The 17,881-nt window shown below is 37.6% G+C and overlaps 4 protein-coding genes across 5 annotated transcripts in view; all 4 read left to right on the top strand.

The window, feature by feature from the left end:
• Window positions 1-874: 874 nt before the first annotated feature.
• On the top strand, window positions 875-6,397 carry LOC111782070. The gene is made up of 3 exons (XM_023662848.1): window positions 875-1,105; window positions 1,945-3,793; window positions 4,435-6,397. The coding sequence occupies exons 1-3, from the start codon at window positions 1,047-1,049 to the stop codon at window positions 6,364-6,366; spliced, it is 3,840 nt and encodes a 1,279-aa protein (XP_023518616.1). The 5' UTR covers window positions 875-1,046; the 3' UTR covers window positions 6,367-6,397.
• Window positions 6,398-8,513: 2,116 nt separating this feature from the next.
• On the top strand, window positions 8,514-13,890 carry LOC111780916. 2 transcript variants are annotated; one of them, XM_023661271.1, is made up of 11 exons: window positions 8,514-8,822; window positions 8,991-9,059; window positions 9,361-9,474; window positions 11,516-11,632; window positions 11,762-12,298; window positions 12,380-12,705; window positions 12,789-12,888; window positions 12,972-13,031; window positions 13,113-13,196; window positions 13,272-13,388; window positions 13,508-13,890. In XM_023661271.1, exons 2-11 carry the CDS (start codon window positions 9,003-9,005, stop codon window positions 13,814-13,816), a joined length of 1,821 nt encoding a protein of 606 aa, XP_023517039.1. In that variant the 5' UTR covers window positions 8,514-8,822; window positions 8,991-9,002; the 3' UTR covers window positions 13,817-13,890. The 2 variants fall into 2 exon arrangements, with proteins under 2 accessions (XP_023517039.1, XP_023517038.1); XM_023661270.1 differs by lacking the exons at window positions 8,514-8,822; window positions 8,991-9,059; window positions 9,361-9,474 and adding exons at window positions 10,478-10,785; window positions 10,954-11,022; window positions 11,324-11,437.
• Window positions 13,891-15,525: 1,635 nt separating this feature from the next.
• LOC111781665 (uncharacterized oxidoreductase F53C11.3-like) lies at window positions 15,526-16,119 on the top strand. The gene is made up of 2 exons (XM_023662351.1): window positions 15,526-15,742; window positions 15,818-16,119. The coding sequence occupies exons 1-2, from the start codon at window positions 15,607-15,609 to the stop codon at window positions 16,117-16,119; spliced, it is 438 nt and encodes a 145-aa protein (XP_023518119.1). The 5' UTR covers window positions 15,526-15,606.
• Window positions 16,120-16,888: 769 nt separating this feature from the next.
• LOC111781272 (3-oxoacyl-[acyl-carrier-protein] reductase FabG-like) overlaps window positions 16,889-17,881 on the top strand; it is a gene marked incomplete in the record, with an annotated part of 2,241 nt that continues 1,248 nt past the window's right edge. Inside the window, 3 exon segments of the mRNA XM_023661776.1 lie at window positions 16,889-17,327; window positions 17,403-17,662; window positions 17,805-17,881. Of these exon segments, the coding sequence (XP_023517544.1) occupies window positions 17,192-17,327; window positions 17,403-17,662; window positions 17,805-17,881 (473 nt within the window).

Here is a 17,881-nt window from a genome sequence, read left to right as displayed (position 1 = left end):
AAAATAAATAAATAAAACACATCAATCATATATGAGATATTGTTACTAGTTTTAACATCTGCGGCCCCTAATTATAACCTTTTTCCTCAACCAAGATGCGTGTTCGTGTGGAACAGAATTTGAGCTTAATATTCAAGATTCCTGAAACTACTCTTCATGACTATAATAGAAAATTTAGAACACCAAATGCGTGTGGTTCTCATGTGCTTAAATCACAAAAGTCAATTCATTATTAATGTATATAACTAATTCAATTTGAATATTAATCTAGAGAGGAATTGTAAGAATAGGTACTTATTATTATATATAAATATCATTATATGGTTAATGGTTAATAATTGCCATCCATTTTGGACAACGACTTTTAGGTTAATTTTATAAAGATTTTATAGGACCCTATTCATACTAAGGATGAATGAAAGATATAGTAATGTAATTTTTACTCCTATGATTAATGGAAACTAGTTAAATGATTTGACTATATTTGGGTATGATACTTTTTTTTCTTCTTTTTCTATGAAAAATACTCATTAAATTACCCAACAAACTTCCCCCTTTGATTTTCACCCAATACTGATTTAAGGAATACATTTAATTGAAGTACCAACAAATTTGAATTAATTCCCTTTTCCAAAACATTTGTTGGGTCAAAGATTACAAATCAAAATTTTAAATTTTAAATTTTAATCATCCAAAAAAATGGGTGTCCACGCCGACTAAATTTGCCAGCCAGACAGACCAAAATTGATTCGGGCAGCAAGCGACGCCGTGAATCATTGGGCGGAGTCATGGGGGCGTTTCTGTAATTTCAATCAAACAAAGGCTAATTTTCACCTTTACACTTTTTTTTTTTTTTTTTTTTTTTTTTTTTTTTTTCTTTTTCCCCCTCCTTTTTTTCCTGTTTTCGCCGGGAGCCTTCCGTTTGGTGTTCGGTTTATCAGGTGTTGAACGCCGAGAAGAAGAAACCCAACGCAATTTCGAACTAAAACCCTAAAAAGAATAGTTCCTTCCGTCGGAACTTAGATGTTATTTCTCTGTGCTTCTTCATGGAGTTCCAAGTCCTAAATGCCAGAGCTCCAACCCAGCTCTCACTCTCTTTTCCCCGGTAAACTTTCGGCTTTCATCATCCTTTTCAGCTCACTCTTCTTGTTTTACTTCTACTACTGTTACTACCGCTTTATTTTTCCTTCTTTTATGTCATCCTCCTACTTCACTTCCGATGTTCTCACAAACTGGAAAAAGGGATTGTTCAGTTATCAGTTCGATTTCATTTCCTTTCTCTGGTTATTCCAATTTGTCACTGTTTTTCTTGGAACGTCGTATCCATTTTACTGCCGTGTTGTTTTGCGATTGCTTTTGTTGCTTCCGAATGCTTCTCTGTGGAGTTTTAATCATTTTGTGCACGTATTTTTCATCTGAACTTATTCCGAGCTTAAGAATGGTTTGGATGATAAGTTGGCTTGGTGGTTTTGGCTCCGATTGTTTCTGCCGGTGTTAATTGCTTTCTGGGGCCTATCAATTTCTTAATAGGTATGCTAATCTTATTTGAGGTCTAACCTAATCTCTTCGCGGTTCAAATTAGAACCGTCTCCATGATATTCGGAATCAAATCATCGAGTGTTTTAAAGCTTGTTGTTAAATACACTTTTCATCAAACTTGAAGAAGAAAAATCAAGGTGATCAGATTTTTATCTGTCATTATAGCTGCTGTTGGATATTGTTGACCATCATGTTCAAAAACCGCTAGTCTTGGACATACGTAGACATTTTCCGTGAATTCTTCTGTATGCTCTCCTCTGCATTTTCAAGCAGCTCATCTGACTGTAGCTTTTCAATTTATTGCGTCTGATTTTCGTTGTTAACAGACTTTCCTGTACTTTTTGTTTATGTTGGTCTGAGCAAAATTATCCGAATGACTGGAATGCACCCTTTTGGTCTTTTCAGGGGACTGTTTTATCCAAACTTTGCCAGGGCAATCATTTTTATTCTAGTTCTGTCTCGTGCTTTTTTTTACCATGCTACATGTGGACCATGCATCATTTCTGAGCTGCAATCATTGTCAAATGAAGACGCTGGATACTACATGAATAATCCTGCCAATGGCATCCATAGCACCTTTCCTGCAGATATTCGCTCAGGCACCAATCCAACAACCCGCTCGAGTTTTGAAAGTGTCTGTTCTGACAGTCGTTTTTTTTGCTTTCCTTCAACGCTGCCTGACTTTACATTTCATGAGAAACGGATGGGTGTAGAAGTGTCTTTGGGTCAGTTTGATGGTACACCACCACCCGTTGGATCGACTCAAGATGACGAGTTGGCTGCAAACAAAAGCCAGTCATCAGATTATGGTGTGTTTGAATTGTTTGAAGGTGGCATAATTTCATGTTCTCTAAACTCAAGACAGGGTGCGAATGAGCTGTCTTCCATACAAAAACATGATAGCGGTACTAAATTTGATCTTTCTACATGTAGAGGGGATCCTCATTACCAGAAAAGCCCAAGTTCTTCACAAAAGAAAGATCATGTTGCTACAAATTCATATTTTTCAGATAGTTCTTTATCTCCCTACGTGGATCTTAGTCCCACTGAATTGGACTGGGGACATAAGTTTTTATACTTACCTTCTTTAGCGTCACTAACTGTGATGAATACGTGCAACCAAAGTATTCTACATATCTATGAACCATTCAGCACTGACTCACAGTTCTACTCTTGCAATTTTAAAGAGGCTTTAATAGGACCTGGTGAATCAGTCTCTATTTACTTTGTTTTCTACCCAAAATATTTGGGCTTGTCCTCTGCCCATCTGATTTTGCAGACAGGTTTGGGTGGTTTTTTTATCCCGGCTAAAGGCTTTGCCATTCAGTCACCTTATGGAATCCAGCCTTTGTTAAGCCTAAATATACACTCAAGTGGGAGATGGACTAAAAATTTGTCTTTATTCAATCCCTTTGATGATGTTCTCTATGTTGAGGAATTAACAGGATGGATATCAGTTTTCAAAGAGGATAAATGTCACCATACAGAAGCTGTTTGTAAAGTAGATAGGTATCAGGTATTTGATGAGCCAAAGCCATCAATTAAGAAAGAAGGCTTGGTTGTCCATCATGGTCATATAGGCTCACCATTGTTGTCTATGAGACCGAACAAACAGTGGAAGATAGATCCTCACAGCAATGAAACTATTATGGAAATGGATTTGTCATTTGAACGTGGAGGGACAATCATTGGCACATTTTGGCTGCAGTTATTTAGGCCTTCACAGGATAAGCCCGATGTAATTGTGGTCCCTCTTGAAGCTGAACTTGAAGGGGGGTCAATCGATGATGATCGTAAAGGGTCTGTATTTGCATCTTTTGAGCCTTTATTATACCGTGGAAATGTTTTTGTTGCCATTGCTCTGAAGAACAGTGCTTCTCACTTGCTTAGTGTTCTTAAGATTATTGAAGTGGCTGAAAGCAAGGTTCTTAAGTTCAAAAGCTTGGAAGGCTTGCTACTTTTCCCTGGAACTGTCACACAAGTTGCTTTGATTGCCTGTAATGAGCAAGATGCTCACTTTCACAAGGCTTCACCTGAAAGTTTCAATGTGTATAGTAGTTGTAAATTACTTGTGTCAACAAATGAGTCAACTAGTTCTCATATTGAAATTCCTTGCAAGGATATATTCCTTCAATGTTCAGAATACTGGAAGTACTCTTTCATGGGAGATGGAAAGCAAAATGAACACATCACATCTGGTAATGTAAGAACAGAGTCTTTGGCTAATCATGTGCGTTTAGAATCAGAAATCGAGGTACATTTTTTCTTAAACAAATTTATAAGTATTATAGTTTGTATGTTGGGAGATTGTTGTCATTCATTTAAGGATAAAATTTGTTTCTTACTAGCGTACTTTTCTCATGTTTATCCAATAGTATAGTTGCTGGTATGACTGCACTCTTTACTTGTGGATTTTTATTGCCATTTCACTTTATGAATATTTCTGTAGGATACTGTAAAATCAAAAGCTGTAATTTTAAATTCATAGAATGCCTTTTCAATTAATTTGAGTTGAAGTTTCTTGCACCTCCACTTTCTTTATTGGCTGAATATACTTTCGTACAAACACCCATCTTCTCATGTAGCTTTCTGACTTAACGTCATGGTTTTTGCAGTTTCAACTTTTTTCTTAGTCTGTATTTTGGTCTTCAACTTTATTTCATCCTTGTTTCACTTATAAAGGGTGGCAATTATGAAGCTTGGTAGCCGAGACCTACTAACGACTTTGATTTTGATAGGCAAATGTGCTAGGATTATAAATTCGAAATCTTTTTTTTTTTTTTTTTTTTTTTTTTTNTTGTCCTTTCCTTTCTCCCCTTCCATCCATATTATACACGTTCATGCATTGATTGTATATACTTGTATAACTGACCAAGATGCTTCTTTGAATTTAAGGCTGTGGAGAGGGTAGAAGCAGATGAATTGGTGCTTGAAAATTGGGTTTCCATGGGGACCAGAAGGTCCATGTCTGTGCTTGATGAGCACGAGGTATTCTTTCCCATGGTCGAGGCTGGAAGTCATTCTACTAAGTGGATTACTGTAAAAAATCCAAGCAAGTGGCCGGTTGTAATGCAGCTAATTATTAATTCCGGTGAAATTACTGATGAATGCAGAGAACCCGAAGGATTTGTCATCCACCCATCTGGTGGTTTGATTCACAATGGCTCTACTATGCCGAAGAAGTATGGTTTTTCACTAGCAGAGGATGCTGTTACGGAGGCTTATGTTCATCCTTATGGGAATGTGCTTTTTGGGCCAATAATCTTTTACCCTTCTGATGGATGTCACTTCCGAAGTTCAGTTTTAGTAAGAAATAATCTATCTGGTGTAGAATGGTTGTCGTTGAGAGGATACGGGGGTTCATCTTCTCTGCTTCTTCTTAAGGGTTCAAAGCCTGTTAAGGGTATAGAGTTTGAGCTTGAATGCCCAATTTTGCTCAACATCTCCCCTTCAGAAAGGTCATTCCGTGTGGAAGAGGTTAGCCATGCCTGTACAATGTCATTATCTAAAGAGTTGTATGCTAAGAACACTGGCGACTTGCCTTTGGAATTCAAGAAGATCAAAATATCAGGTTCAGAGTGTGCATCAGATGGTTTCTTAGTACATAATTGTAAAGAATTTTCCCTTGAACCTGGAGAGTCAAAAAACCTTACCATATCATACCAGACTGATCTTTCGTCCGCTGTAGTGTATAGAGAGCTTGAACTGGCCTTGGCTAATGGTATTCTTGTAATACCCATGAAGGCCAGTCTTCCCTTCTATATGCTCAATAATTGCAGAAAATCAGTGTTGTGGACACGACTGAAGAAATTCTCTTTCGCTGTTCTCCTAATTGCTCCTGTAATGTTCTTGTTCTTCTGTTGGAATTTGGCGCATATGATATCTTTGAGCTTTCTGGACTTATGCATATGCAGTTCCACAAGGAGTGTAGAAAAGACTTGTTCTGTGCATCCTAGTGAGAAAAGCAGTCAATTCACGAATGTTTGGTCTGTTTTTGAAGGAGAAGGAACACCACAATCATCCTTGCAGGCAAAATCTCTTGTAATTGTGAATTCTGATGCCGCGGAAGCATCTCAACCAAATTACCTGACAGTGAAAACTGATATGGAGAGGGGGAGGCGGCGAAAGAAGAAAAAGGGAGGTGGCATAAAATTAGGTGGTCTAGTTGAAGTTTCCAGTAGTCAAAGTGGTAATTCTACGCCTTCTTCCCCTTTGTCTCCCACTGCATCTGGTTTACCGAAACGTGTATGGGGTATGTCTCCTGATGTGAACCAGTCCATTGAGGCGAGGACTCTCTTTTCTGCTCAGGTGGATGACAAAACCCAATGTCACAAGGCATCACCATCTGCACCTACTTGTGTCACCAATGCGCTGAAACCACCTGAAGTTAATGTGAAGAATTGCATTGACAACTTGGCTTCATCTCCCTCAAGGAAGAGTTGCAGTAAACCAATTTTGCTGCCTTCAGCAACTTTTCCATCTGCTGGGAGGCCTGTCCCAAATGTCATATGCTCCTCTCTTGTTGCTCCAACCTCAAAAATTGCACCGCATGCTCGAGCTCCTGGCTCAAAACTCTTCAACCAAAAAGGTAGTTTAAATGGGGAAGGTAAGTGTAGGATTCAGGATAAATACAAATATGATATCTGGGGTGATCACTTCTCTGGACTTCATTTGATTAACAAATCAAAGGATGCCCCCTCCATGATCATCCCCAGATCCATAGAAAGGGACTCCGATAGCTTTTTTGAAACGAGTCCCCAAACTCTCGTTGCCAAGTCCCAGCCAATGTCTGGGAGTTCTTTTTATCAGTATCATCCTGAAGTTTGATCAATTAATATTAAAAAAAAAAAAAACAAAAAAACAAAAACAAAAAATCGGTGGCTTTTGAGAATAGTTTTGCTTGCCATCTCGTTTCGGTTGTTCCAAACAAAGCCCAGGTGTAGTAGACGAGCAGCGTTTCTTCTTTCATTATCATTGCAATTCAATGGCGTGATCTATATTTATTATAGGATCACAAATCTCTCGTAAGGGTGGTTGGAGACTAACCCTGATGAAAGAAAGGGTGCTTGCTTGTGCAGTTAAGTTGGGTTTTGGGGGGTGTAGGGCCATGTAAGTGGGCCAGTTGAAAGAAAGGGTGTCCATTGGACCACAGATACAGCCCGCCCATAGACAGGGCTTGGGCCGATGATGGGTATGCTTAGCAATTTCCTTTGGGGCCTTAATGGTAAAGCTGTAAATAAGGAAACGTCTCTAGAAGATAGTGAATTATTTGAAGTACACTTGAAATGCAAGAAAGAATGAAGAACATTTAAGTGGAAAGGAAAGAAAAAGAACGGAGAGGAATCTTTTTTCTGAAATAGAAAAAAAAAATAATAAAAAAATAAAAAATTGTCGTGATTCATGATGTGCTTGCTTTAGCTTTGCTTTTGGCATCACTTCTCACGTTCGTTGCATACACAGCCAAATATGTTTCTTTTGTACTTTTCAATTTTAGTTATTATTTTTTGTATGGATGAATTGTGGAAAACGAAAATATATTCTAAATTAGTTTTGATATTAACTTCTTTTTTTTTTCTCTAAACCTAAATGACTAATTAACAGTGTTATTTAAAATTATTTTTTTAAAAAAGCCAAGTTCGAATTATAAATGCATGTCCCTCTTAAAATTGCAAATACCAAAACTATATGTTAACCTATTTTATTTGTATTTGTGATGTGATCGATAATAAATCTGGGATCACATTCTTTTTCAACATTATGTATCATAACGAAGGTTGTTAGAATCTCATATAAGCTAAGTAAGGGAAAGATCATAATAAATATATAAGTGATAGACATTATTATCTCTATTAATATGAGACATTTCGAGAATGACATTTCATGCTTAAAGTGGACAATATTATAACAACATTTATACGGGTGTTGATATTCAATTATAAACAAATTATTTCTATAACTACGATTTGGGCCTACATTGCACAAAGAAATATATCATTTAAATGAATGGACTAAAATGATGGTATAGTCCATTTAAAAAAAAAAAAATAAACAGGATCATTATTTAAAAAAATTGCCCATTGACCTCTTTGAATCTCGTGTACGACTAAAGGGATTTACGCCTACCACTTTTGTAACAATTCAATTAACCAAAAAACTTGTTCACGTTTTTTGATGATACCAAAAATTATCCTCCTTTTGTCATTCCTTTGAAAATGCACTTTAATATTTATCTTGTTTTATTTAAAGTACATTTTTCAAAGAAAAGTTAAAAAAAAAACCCTTGAAAGACAATTGAAGTTTGTTTGATCTCAGCTAATCTTAATTAAGATCAAAACTTGATTATCACTCTCTCATTTGTTAATTTTTTTTATTTTAAAAAAAACATCAAAATTCTTTGCTTGAATAAACACAAATTTGATGGCACCACTATACATTTAGGCTATCATGGCTGTCAATTAAAAAAAAAAAAGTTGTACTAAAATAAATAAATAAATAAAAAGTAGACATTTAACTTTTAAAAAAAATTAAGAACATAAAAAATCATTTCAAATGCAAATAATTTAAAATAAAAAAGCTAAAACTAACTTTAGAGCAATGTTATATAGCAATTTGTGAGAGGTATGTCTATTTGTTTTTTTTTTTTTTTTTAAAAAAACAAAATATTTAGAGAAAGTATGAAGTGTAAATACTTAACATAAAATATTTGATAGAAGAATTATATGATGTCATTAATTGTAATTATTTTAGTTTTTGTGCACGTGAGAAAATACTAGTAATTAAAGAAATGAGACTAAAAGTGGTCAAGTTTACTCAGATTTGAAATGGGAGCGTGAGAGTTAAATGCAAAACACAAGCGGGGCCTCTCTCCTCTTTGGTGTGGGACACCAAAAGCAGTTCGGACAATCCTACTTTGTCACTCGACTCGCTGTACGCCAAACCCCCATCCGACAATTCCATCTCTCTCCTCATTGGCGCTCAAAAGCTTATATATTCACACCTAAACAAAAACATGCTCTCCTCAACTTCAATTGCTGAGCTCTTGTTTATCATGTTGTGTTTTACCCTGTTTTTCCTTTTTTAATTATGCTTTGGCCTTTGCCCAATTGTTCCTTCTTGTGATTTGCAGTTGGGTTTTGTTGCTTCTGTAATTTCTCCTTTTGGAAGGCGCATTTTCAGCTCCAAACCTCGTCGTTTTGTGTATCTTCTTCTGCTTTCTCCTTCACGCTCTTCGAGATTCAAACACCCACCCATTGCTTTCCTAAACCACACACTATATTTTGCAGGTGATTTTCGATTTCTGGGTCCTCTGTTTTTGAGCTTCCCGCTCTATTATTTTGTACAAAACGCTGTCTTTTGGGTTTAATCTGTTTTTATTCATTTCGATTTCCGCTTCCTTTTTTTTCGGGTTGTGGGAATATTGATTTTTGGTGGAATTCCTGTTCTTTTCCCAGCAAAAGTAAAAGATGAATGCCAGAGTCCGCGGCAGCACTCAAACCGTCAAAACTCATAATCATGACAAGGTGGGTTTAGTTTGTTCCTTTTTCTTTTGCTTTCTCTTTTTTCCTTTTCCACTGAAAGCTGTCTTATTGTTCCAACTTTAGATTGCTTTCCCCACAGAGTTAGCCTGCGCTTCGATTTATTTGGTTTTAGGCTTTCACTTTGATTACAATTTGAAGCTTTTAAAGCTGCCCATCAAATTCCTTCTGAATCCCTCTGTTTTGTCTATCCGGAAAATGGAAATGACTGCCATTGTTATTCTTTCTGATGCACATTTTGTTCATCCACTTTTATGATTGTTTTTTGTTCCCTGAATTTTGATAGAAGGTGAAGCAATTAGAAACTGGGAGGAGCAAGACGATGGCGAATGACAAACCTGGGATTATCATAAATCGGCACAGAATGAACAGAGAAAGAAAAATAGCATTGCTACAAGATGTAATTATGTCCTTCTCCAACTGCGATTTTAGGGAAAATGTCGGTTATTTGATGGATTTGTAATTTTGAAATTTGCAGGTTGATAAGCTGAAGAAGAAGCTNCTTTTGAGAATAGTTTTGCTTGCCATCTCGTTTCGGTTGTTCCAAACAAAGCCCAGGTGTAGTAGACGAGCAGCGTTTCTTCTTTCATTATCATTGCAATTCAATGGCGTGATCTATATTTATTATAGGATCACAAATCTCTCGTAAGGGTGGTTGGAGACTAACCCTGATGAAAGAAAGGGTGCTTGCTTGTGCAGTTAAGTTGGGTTTTGGGGGGTGTAGGGCCATGTAAGTGGGCCAGTTGAAAGAAAGGGTGTCCATTGGACCACAGATACAGCCCGCCCATAGACAGGGCTTGGGCCGATGATGGGTATGCTTAGCAATTTCCTTTGGGGCCTTAATGGTAAAGCTGTAAATAAGGAAACGTCTCTAGAAGATAGTGAATTATTTGAAGTACACTTGAAATGCAAGAAAGAATGAAGAACATTTAAGTGGAAAGGAAAGAAAAAGAACGGAGAGGAATCTTTTTTCTGAAATAGAAAAAAAAAATAATAAAAAAATAAAAAATTGTCGTGATTCATGATGTGCTTGCTTTAGCTTTGCTTTTGGCATCACTTCTCACGTTCGTTGCATACACAGCCAAATATGTTTCTTTTGTNTATGAAGTGTAAATACTTAACATAAAATATTTGATAGAAGAATTATATGATGTCATTAATTGTAATTATTTTAGTTTTTGTGCACGTGAGAAAATACTAGTAATTAAAGAAATGAGACTAAAAGTGGTCAAGTTTACTCAGATTTGAAATGGGAGCGTGAGAGTTAAATGCAAAACACAAGCGGGGCCTCTCTCCTCTTTGGTGTGGGACACCAAAAGCAGTTCGGACAATCCTACTTTGTCACTCGACTCGCTGTACGCCAAACCCCCATCCGACAATTCCATCTCTCTCCTCATTGGCGCTCAAAAGCTTATATATTCACACCTAAACAAAAACATGCTCTCCTCAACTTCAATTGCTGAGCTCTTGTTTATCATGTTGTGTTTTACCCTGTTTTTCCTTTTTTAATTATGCTTTGGCCTTTGCCCAATTGTTCCTTCTTGTGATTTGCAGTTGGGTTTTGTTGCTTCTGTAATTTCTCCTTTTGGAAGGCGCATTTTCAGCTCCAAACCTCGTCGTTTTGTGTATCTTCTTCTGCTTTCTCCTTCACGCTCTTCGAGATTCAAACACCCACCCATTGCTTTCCTAAACCACACACTATATTTTGCAGGTGATTTTCGATTTCTGGGTCCTCTGTTTTTGAGCTTCCCGCTCTATTATTTTGTACAAAACGCTGTCTTTTGGGTTTAATCTGTTTTTATTCATTTCGATTTCCGCTTCCTTTTTTTTCGGGTTGTGGGAATATTGATTTTTGGTGGAATTCCTGTTCTTTTCCCAGCAAAAGTAAAAGATGAATGCCAGAGTCCGCGGCAGCACTCAAACCGTCAAAACTCATAATCATGACAAGGTGGGTTTAGTTTGTTCCTTTTTCTTTTGCTTTCTCTTTTTTCCTTTTCCACTGAAAGCTGTCTTATTGTTCCAACTTTAGATTGCTTTCCCCACAGAGTTAGCCTGCGCTTCGATTTATTTGGTTTTAGGCTTTCACTTTGATTACAATTTGAAGCTTTTAAAGCTGCCCATCAAATTCCTTCTGAATCCCTCTGTTTTGTCTATCCGGAAAATGGAAATGACTGCCATTGTTATTCTTTCTGATGCACATTTTGTTCATCCACTTTTATGATTGTTTTTTGTTCCCTGAATTTTGATAGAAGGTGAAGCAATTAGAAACTGGGAGGAGCAAGACGATGGCGAATGACAAACCTGGGATTATCATAAATCGGCACAGAATGAACAGAGAAAGAAAAATAGCATTGCTACAAGATGTAATTATGTCCTTCTCCAACTGCGATTTTAGGGAAAATGTCGGTTATTTGATGGATTTGTAATTTTGAAATTTGCAGGTTGATAAGCTGAAGAAGAAGCTCAGACATGAAGAGAATGTTCATAAGGCATTGGAAAGAGCTTTTACTCGACCTCTAGGAGCTCTCCCTCGTCTTCCTCCCTATCTCCCTCCTTATGTTAGTATAACCTGCAAATTTCATCCTCTCTTTTTCATTCGTTTTTCTGTTCTTCATTAAAAGAATGGAAAAGGGTTGGACTGATAACACTTAGAATTTTGAAATTTCCTGTTTCCTTCCTTGTTGCAGATACTAGAACTTCTTGCTGAAGTAGCTGTTCTAGAGGAAGAGGTTGTTAGGCTAGAAGAACAGGTTGTAAATTTCAGACAAGGGCTCTATCAGGAAGCTGTATATGTATCATCCTCCACCAGGAATTCGGTCGATTCCGCCGACACTATGGATCCCATATCGACCAGAATTTCGAAGCATCGAAGAACGAAATCATATTGCCAAAATGAGTTCAATTCTGCAAACTCAATAGCCAGGCTGCAGCCTGCACTGGCCAGATGTTCTTCAAGTCGAAAGCTATTGTCGAACGACAACTTCTTCGATCGTAATGGAAATTGTTGTAACAGATTTGGCAATGGGAAACATGTTCCTGGGAAATCGAGTTCCTTTTTGTTTCTTCCAGAAGATGGGCAGGGAAAGGAGAATGAATCATATGCAAATTCTGTGAAAAGTAAGCCATCTCCTGAAAAGAAAGTTGATAGAATTATAAGCCCATTGAAGAAGTCTCCTTTCAAGCAAGAATTTTTGGAGAAGAACTCAAGTCCTTTGAAGTTTCAGGTTTTTGCTTGTTGCCATATTGAATTTAACTTCAACCTAAATAAATTTCAATAACTCATTGAGTTGCTTCCAATTTTGCAGCCGGAGTTTAGATTGGATCGAGAAAGAGCAAAGGACAATGCATCTAGTTTGTTTGATGATACAGAGGGTAGTAGCTCACCAAACAAAATTTCTGAGGACATTGTGAAGTGTTTGTGTTCCATTTTCATAAGACTGAGTTCATCAAAAGACAAAGATATGGACTCTCAAACTTCAAATGGACCAGCAGAGTTGCAAGATCCTTATGAGGTCTGTTCAGATTTCAAATGTAGGAACATTGGTCCCTATAGACATCTCTGTGCAATCGTAGCTAGCTCCGTGGATCTCAACCGATCAAGTAGCGCAGTTCATCTAACTCATAGGCTAAAGTAAGTTGTGTAGATGTGTTTTCTTGCCTGAAAATTTCTGGTGATTTTGTTATCTGAATGAAGCTATTCATTGTACTGCACAGAAACTTGTTCCAGAGACTCGCCTTGGTTAGCTTGGCAGGTCTTAACCATCAGGAGAAGCTAGCTTTCTGGATCAATATCTACAATTCATGCATGATGAACGTGAGTTACTATAAAATCTTCATTTACCTGATAATTAGAGTCCTAAATCAAGAAACTAACACGGCTGCATTGTGTGACGTTAGGCATATTTAGAGCATGGGATACCTGAGAGTCATGAAGGAGTTGTCACATTGATGCAGAAGGTAAAATGAGTATGCCATCTTGTTTGGTGGGGCTGTTGTTGTTCATGACATTCAAACTCAAAACTGTTCTTGTCATGTCAGGCAACAATTGTTGTGGGAGGACACCTTCTAAATGCAATAACAATCGAGCATTTCATCTTGAGACTTCCTTATCATCTGAAGTTCGTAAGTCCATCCTTTCCAACTCCTCTAAATAGTCCAATGCTAAGTTGTTGATTCATTTTGGTCCATAAATTTCAGACCTGCCCAAAAGCAGTAAAGCACGACGAGATGAGAGCACGCAGCGTGTTCGGATTGGAATGTTCTGAACCGTTGATTACGTTTGCACTCTGTTGTGGAAGCTGGTCGTCTCCCGCGGTAAGTATGCGACATTTGGACATGACATTATCCATCTAAAACATCTGTTACCATAGTATCACATCTCAGGTAGTGAGGTTGGGTTTTACTGATGCAAAACATGTGTGAAATGAATGAAGGTGAGAGTGTACAGAGGATCAAATGTTGAAGAGGAGCTAGAATTAGCAAAGAGGGAGTATTTGGAGGCAGCCATTGGGATTTCAAAGAGGAGCAAGAAGCTGATGATCCCAAAGGTTTTGGATTGGTACTTACTTGACTTCGCAAAGGACATGGAATCACTGTTGGATTGGGTTTGCTTGCAGCTTCCAAATGAGCTGAGAATTGAAGCAGCTAAATGTGTTGAGAGGAAAGGGAGAGAGGCTGTCTCACAAATTGTACAAGTAATGCCATATAATTTCACCTTCAGAATGCTGCTGTTACACACATGATGAAACACAAACTAACTAACTTTATTTATTTTATTTATTTATTTATTTATAATATCTTAGGTCTTATAAGTTAATTTAGTGTAGTTAAGTTGATTTGATTCGAGTGAATTGGATTATTGGGCAACTTGGGTGTTGCTGGGCCTGGGAGTGGGAGTGGGAGTGGGAGTGGGCTTTCCTGTCCTCATCTAATTCTCTAATAATTGCTTCCACCTCTCATTTTCATGAATTAAATTGCTCGAAAATAGAATTTGTTGAAAAAGACAATTCAACTCACTCGCTTTTTATTGTCGTCTTATTATCTGTCTTTCCACTACCTCCCTCAAATGCCCTCAAAAAATTCTACTTTATCGCATACCAGAGACTCCAATTTACTCATTCAGAATTAGAGTTCATCCAAACACAACACAAGTTATATGAACCTCATTTGCATTTGCATTGCGATTGACTGTATGATATGATATAGGGCAACATTTCTGAGTTCTTCCTTCTTTATTGTAATTCAAAGACCAAAAAGATAGAAGAATATGATGAGACTGGTTGGTTTTGGAACCAATGCCATTCCTTTCCACCACTATGTATTAACGCCTAGAATTTGAATCAGGATTTAGTATCCACATTTGATATTTGACAGCCTAACATGACATGCTCACGTTATCTACACTCCACTTTTTAAGAGTGAAAACTATCGCCATAAATCAACATGAGTATTTCAATATGTTTTGTCTATCAAAATTTAGTGCAACTTGCTACTAGTTGAATTAGTCTGTTGTTGAGTTATTCATCTTTATTAGGAGTCAACTTCAATAATGTATTTCAATTGAGTTTTTGTAGGAGTTATTTATAGGATTTATTTGAGTTTAAACAGAAGCCTTACGCCTAGTAGTAGAACACTCCATTATTTTAGTTGTCTCTCTATTGTTTTTTTTAAGTAATAATAATTTCATATTTATTCACCCTTGTTGTGACAGTTGGTACGAGAGTCATGTCCTAAACTTAGCCATGTCAATAGAATTCTCAAATATCAAACAAATAATTATGAGCGTAGAAGGTGTAGTCAAAAGTGACTAAAGTGTCGAACAAAGGGTGTACTTTGTCCTTTGTTCGAGAACTCCAGGGAGTCAAGCCTCGATTAAGTGGAGGCTATTTGAGAGCTCTAAAAATTAATTTTAGAAGTAGAGTTGGAAGTTGGTGGGAGCGAGGAGGGGGTGGAATAAAACTTTTAAAAGAGAGGGGAAGTAATGGAATCAAATCCCATTTTTCCAGAATCTTCCCCTTTACCTCTCTCCCCTCTTTAAAATATATTCCAAATCATTATTGAATTCCAAAGCACGCGGTCTAGCTGGAGTTCTTATCGACTCATCCAAACATCTTATTTAATATGATTGCTACGTTGCGTCCCTTTCCTCTTTGTATCATTTGGAATATATAACACAACAATTAACTCTAAATATTACAATACAAGGGGGAACCACCGAATTGCATTCAAAACCCTGACACACAACTCAAGTTTGGTTCTTTATTTTTCCTAATTTTAGATTCTCTCTCTTCCATTTCTGGAAATTTGAGCATCCATCCCTTTGCCGCCGCCGCCGCCACCATTCATTCGTCTCTCCACCCCTTTCTTCTTCAATTAATATATCTTTCCCCACAAACAATATCACATAATGTATTAAGTTAAATAAAACAATTAGNACTTCTTCCAAATTCTTTTCCATATATATATATATACACATCTTTATCTACTTCTTCCATTTTCTTTTCTTCTCTAATTAACCATTCAATTCCCAAGGATGCGCAACGTGGGTAGTTCAAGCTCTGCCCGAGGCATCGCCGCCATTGTTGGTGTTGGCCCAAAGCTCGGCCGTTCTATCGCTCGCAAGTTCGCGCACGAGGGCTACACCGTCGCTATTCTCGCTAGAGACTTGGGTATGTACTCAATCGACTACCCTCTTCAAAATGGGAGATTACAATCCCTGTCTCTCATTTTGTCCAGTTTTTCAGGTAGGTTATCGAGATTTGCGGATGAGATTGCCAGAGAAGAGAAGGCTCAAGTGTTTGCGATTCGAATAGATTGCTCTGACTCGAGGAGTGTGCGAGAGGCATTCGAAGGAGTGCTGTCTCTGGGATTTGTCGAGGTTTTGATTTACAATGCGAATCAGCAAGTTTCGAGGAAACCCACAAGGTCAACCGACGTTCGTATTGAGTCATTTGAGAAATCTCTCGCTGTTTCATCGGTGGGTGCTTTCCATTGCTCCCAACAGGTACACTACAGGGCTCCCTCACTTTTATNAGAGGGCTTTTAGGATGCACGAAATGATTGGAGGAGGTTTCGGTAAGCATGGAGGTCAAGTTGGCGGTGGAAAGAGTGGCCACGTGAAACAAGACTCTGCCCTCTTTCTCACCCACCGCATCCCTTCGCAACCCAATAATCCCCATCATTTAATGCTCCCTATGGCGCGCGCGCGCACACACACACACAAATAAATAGTACACCTTTATTCTTATTATTATTATAAACTTGGCCCTGTAATTTTAAAATATACAATTTACTATATGTCACCATTTTGAGAAAACATGTGCAACAATTAGATTTTGACATAATTTAAGAGTTAAATGGTTAGAGGATGTTTGTAGTATGAATCTAAATCTGTCACTCCATTGGTGATTTTGTAAGCCATAATCTTTTTGTTGGTATTGGTAGAGCAAATTTAGAATCTGTAACTTTACAAAATTCCAGTAAGAATTTGTATCCAACATGTTTTGACTACCAACCTAGTGGTGGTACAACATAAATGTCTCTCTCATTTCAAACTTATTCCCCTCACCAAAACTTACCTTAAAAAACATAAAACAACACAAAACAAAACGCAAACCAACCATTTGAGACTTTTTTTTTTTAATACCATGATTTGAATAAATAAATAAACATCAAATTTCTAAATTGTTTGGGGTTATGAAGAGATTTTTTGAGGGATATTTTATTTAAATATAAGAACTATATATATATATATCAAAAGGAAGTTGTTTATGGATAGAGTATTTGGACTTTGGTGAGGAGGAGGAGGGGGAAGGGGGAGGGTGAATGATTATGGAAGAGGATGCAATGGGGAGAAGGTTTAATAGAAGAAAAGGTGAAACCCAACAGTCCCATAAACCCCAAAATCCCAAATCCAAACGATGTCTCTTCAAATTGAGGCAAACCCAATGAACTCAGACAGCGATGGAGAAGATCTTCTATTCTATTGACTCTTGTTTCTTCTTCTTTCTTATATAAACAACTTCTTCCAAATTCTTTTCCATATATATATATATACACATCTTTATCTACTTCTTCCATTTTCTTTTCTTCTCTAATTAACCATTCAATTCCCAAGGATGCGCAACGTGGGTAGTTCAAGCTCTGCCCGAGGCATCGCCGCCATTGTTGGTGTTGGCCCAAAGCTCGGCCGTTCTATCGCTCGCAAGTTCGCGCACGAGGGCTACACCGTCGCTATTCTCGCTAGAGACTTGGGTATGTACTCAATCGACTACCCTCTTCAAAATGGGAGATTACAATCCCTGTCTCTCATTTTGTCCAGTTTTTCAGGTAGGTTATCGAGATTTGCGGATGAGATTGCCAGAGAAGAGAAGGCTCAAGTGTTTGCGATTCGAATAGATTGCTCTGACTCGAGGAGTGTGCGAGAGGCATTCGAAGGAGTGCTGTCTCTGGGATTTGTCGAGGTTTTGATTTACAATGCGAATCAGCAAGTTTCGAGGAAACCCACAAGGTCAACCGACGTTCGTATTGAGTCATTTGAGAAATCTCTCGCTGTTTCATCGGTGGGTGCTTTCCATTGCTCCCAACAGGTACACTACAGGGCTCCCTCACTTTTATCCATTTCTTCATTCCAATAAGCCCAGTCCCATTATATACAATGTATTTTCCAGAAATCAAATAAAATAGCTTTAGAATTTAGTCTAAGAAACAAATTCGTTTCAAAATTTGTAGGTTCTTCCGGGGATGGTGGAAAGAGGAAGGGGTACGATTCTCTTTACAGGCTGCTCAGCTTCTCTGAATGGCGTTGC

The sequence above is a fragment of the Cucurbita pepo genome, chromosome LG19 (genome assembly GCF_002806865.2).
Source record: "Cucurbita pepo subsp. pepo cultivar mu-cu-16 chromosome LG19, ASM280686v2, whole genome shotgun sequence".
NCBI classification, from domain to species: Eukaryota; Viridiplantae; Streptophyta; class Magnoliopsida; order Cucurbitales; family Cucurbitaceae; genus Cucurbita; species Cucurbita pepo.
The sequence above is the reverse complement of the archived record's forward strand: the minus strand, read 5'-3'. Positions and strand labels throughout refer to the sequence as shown.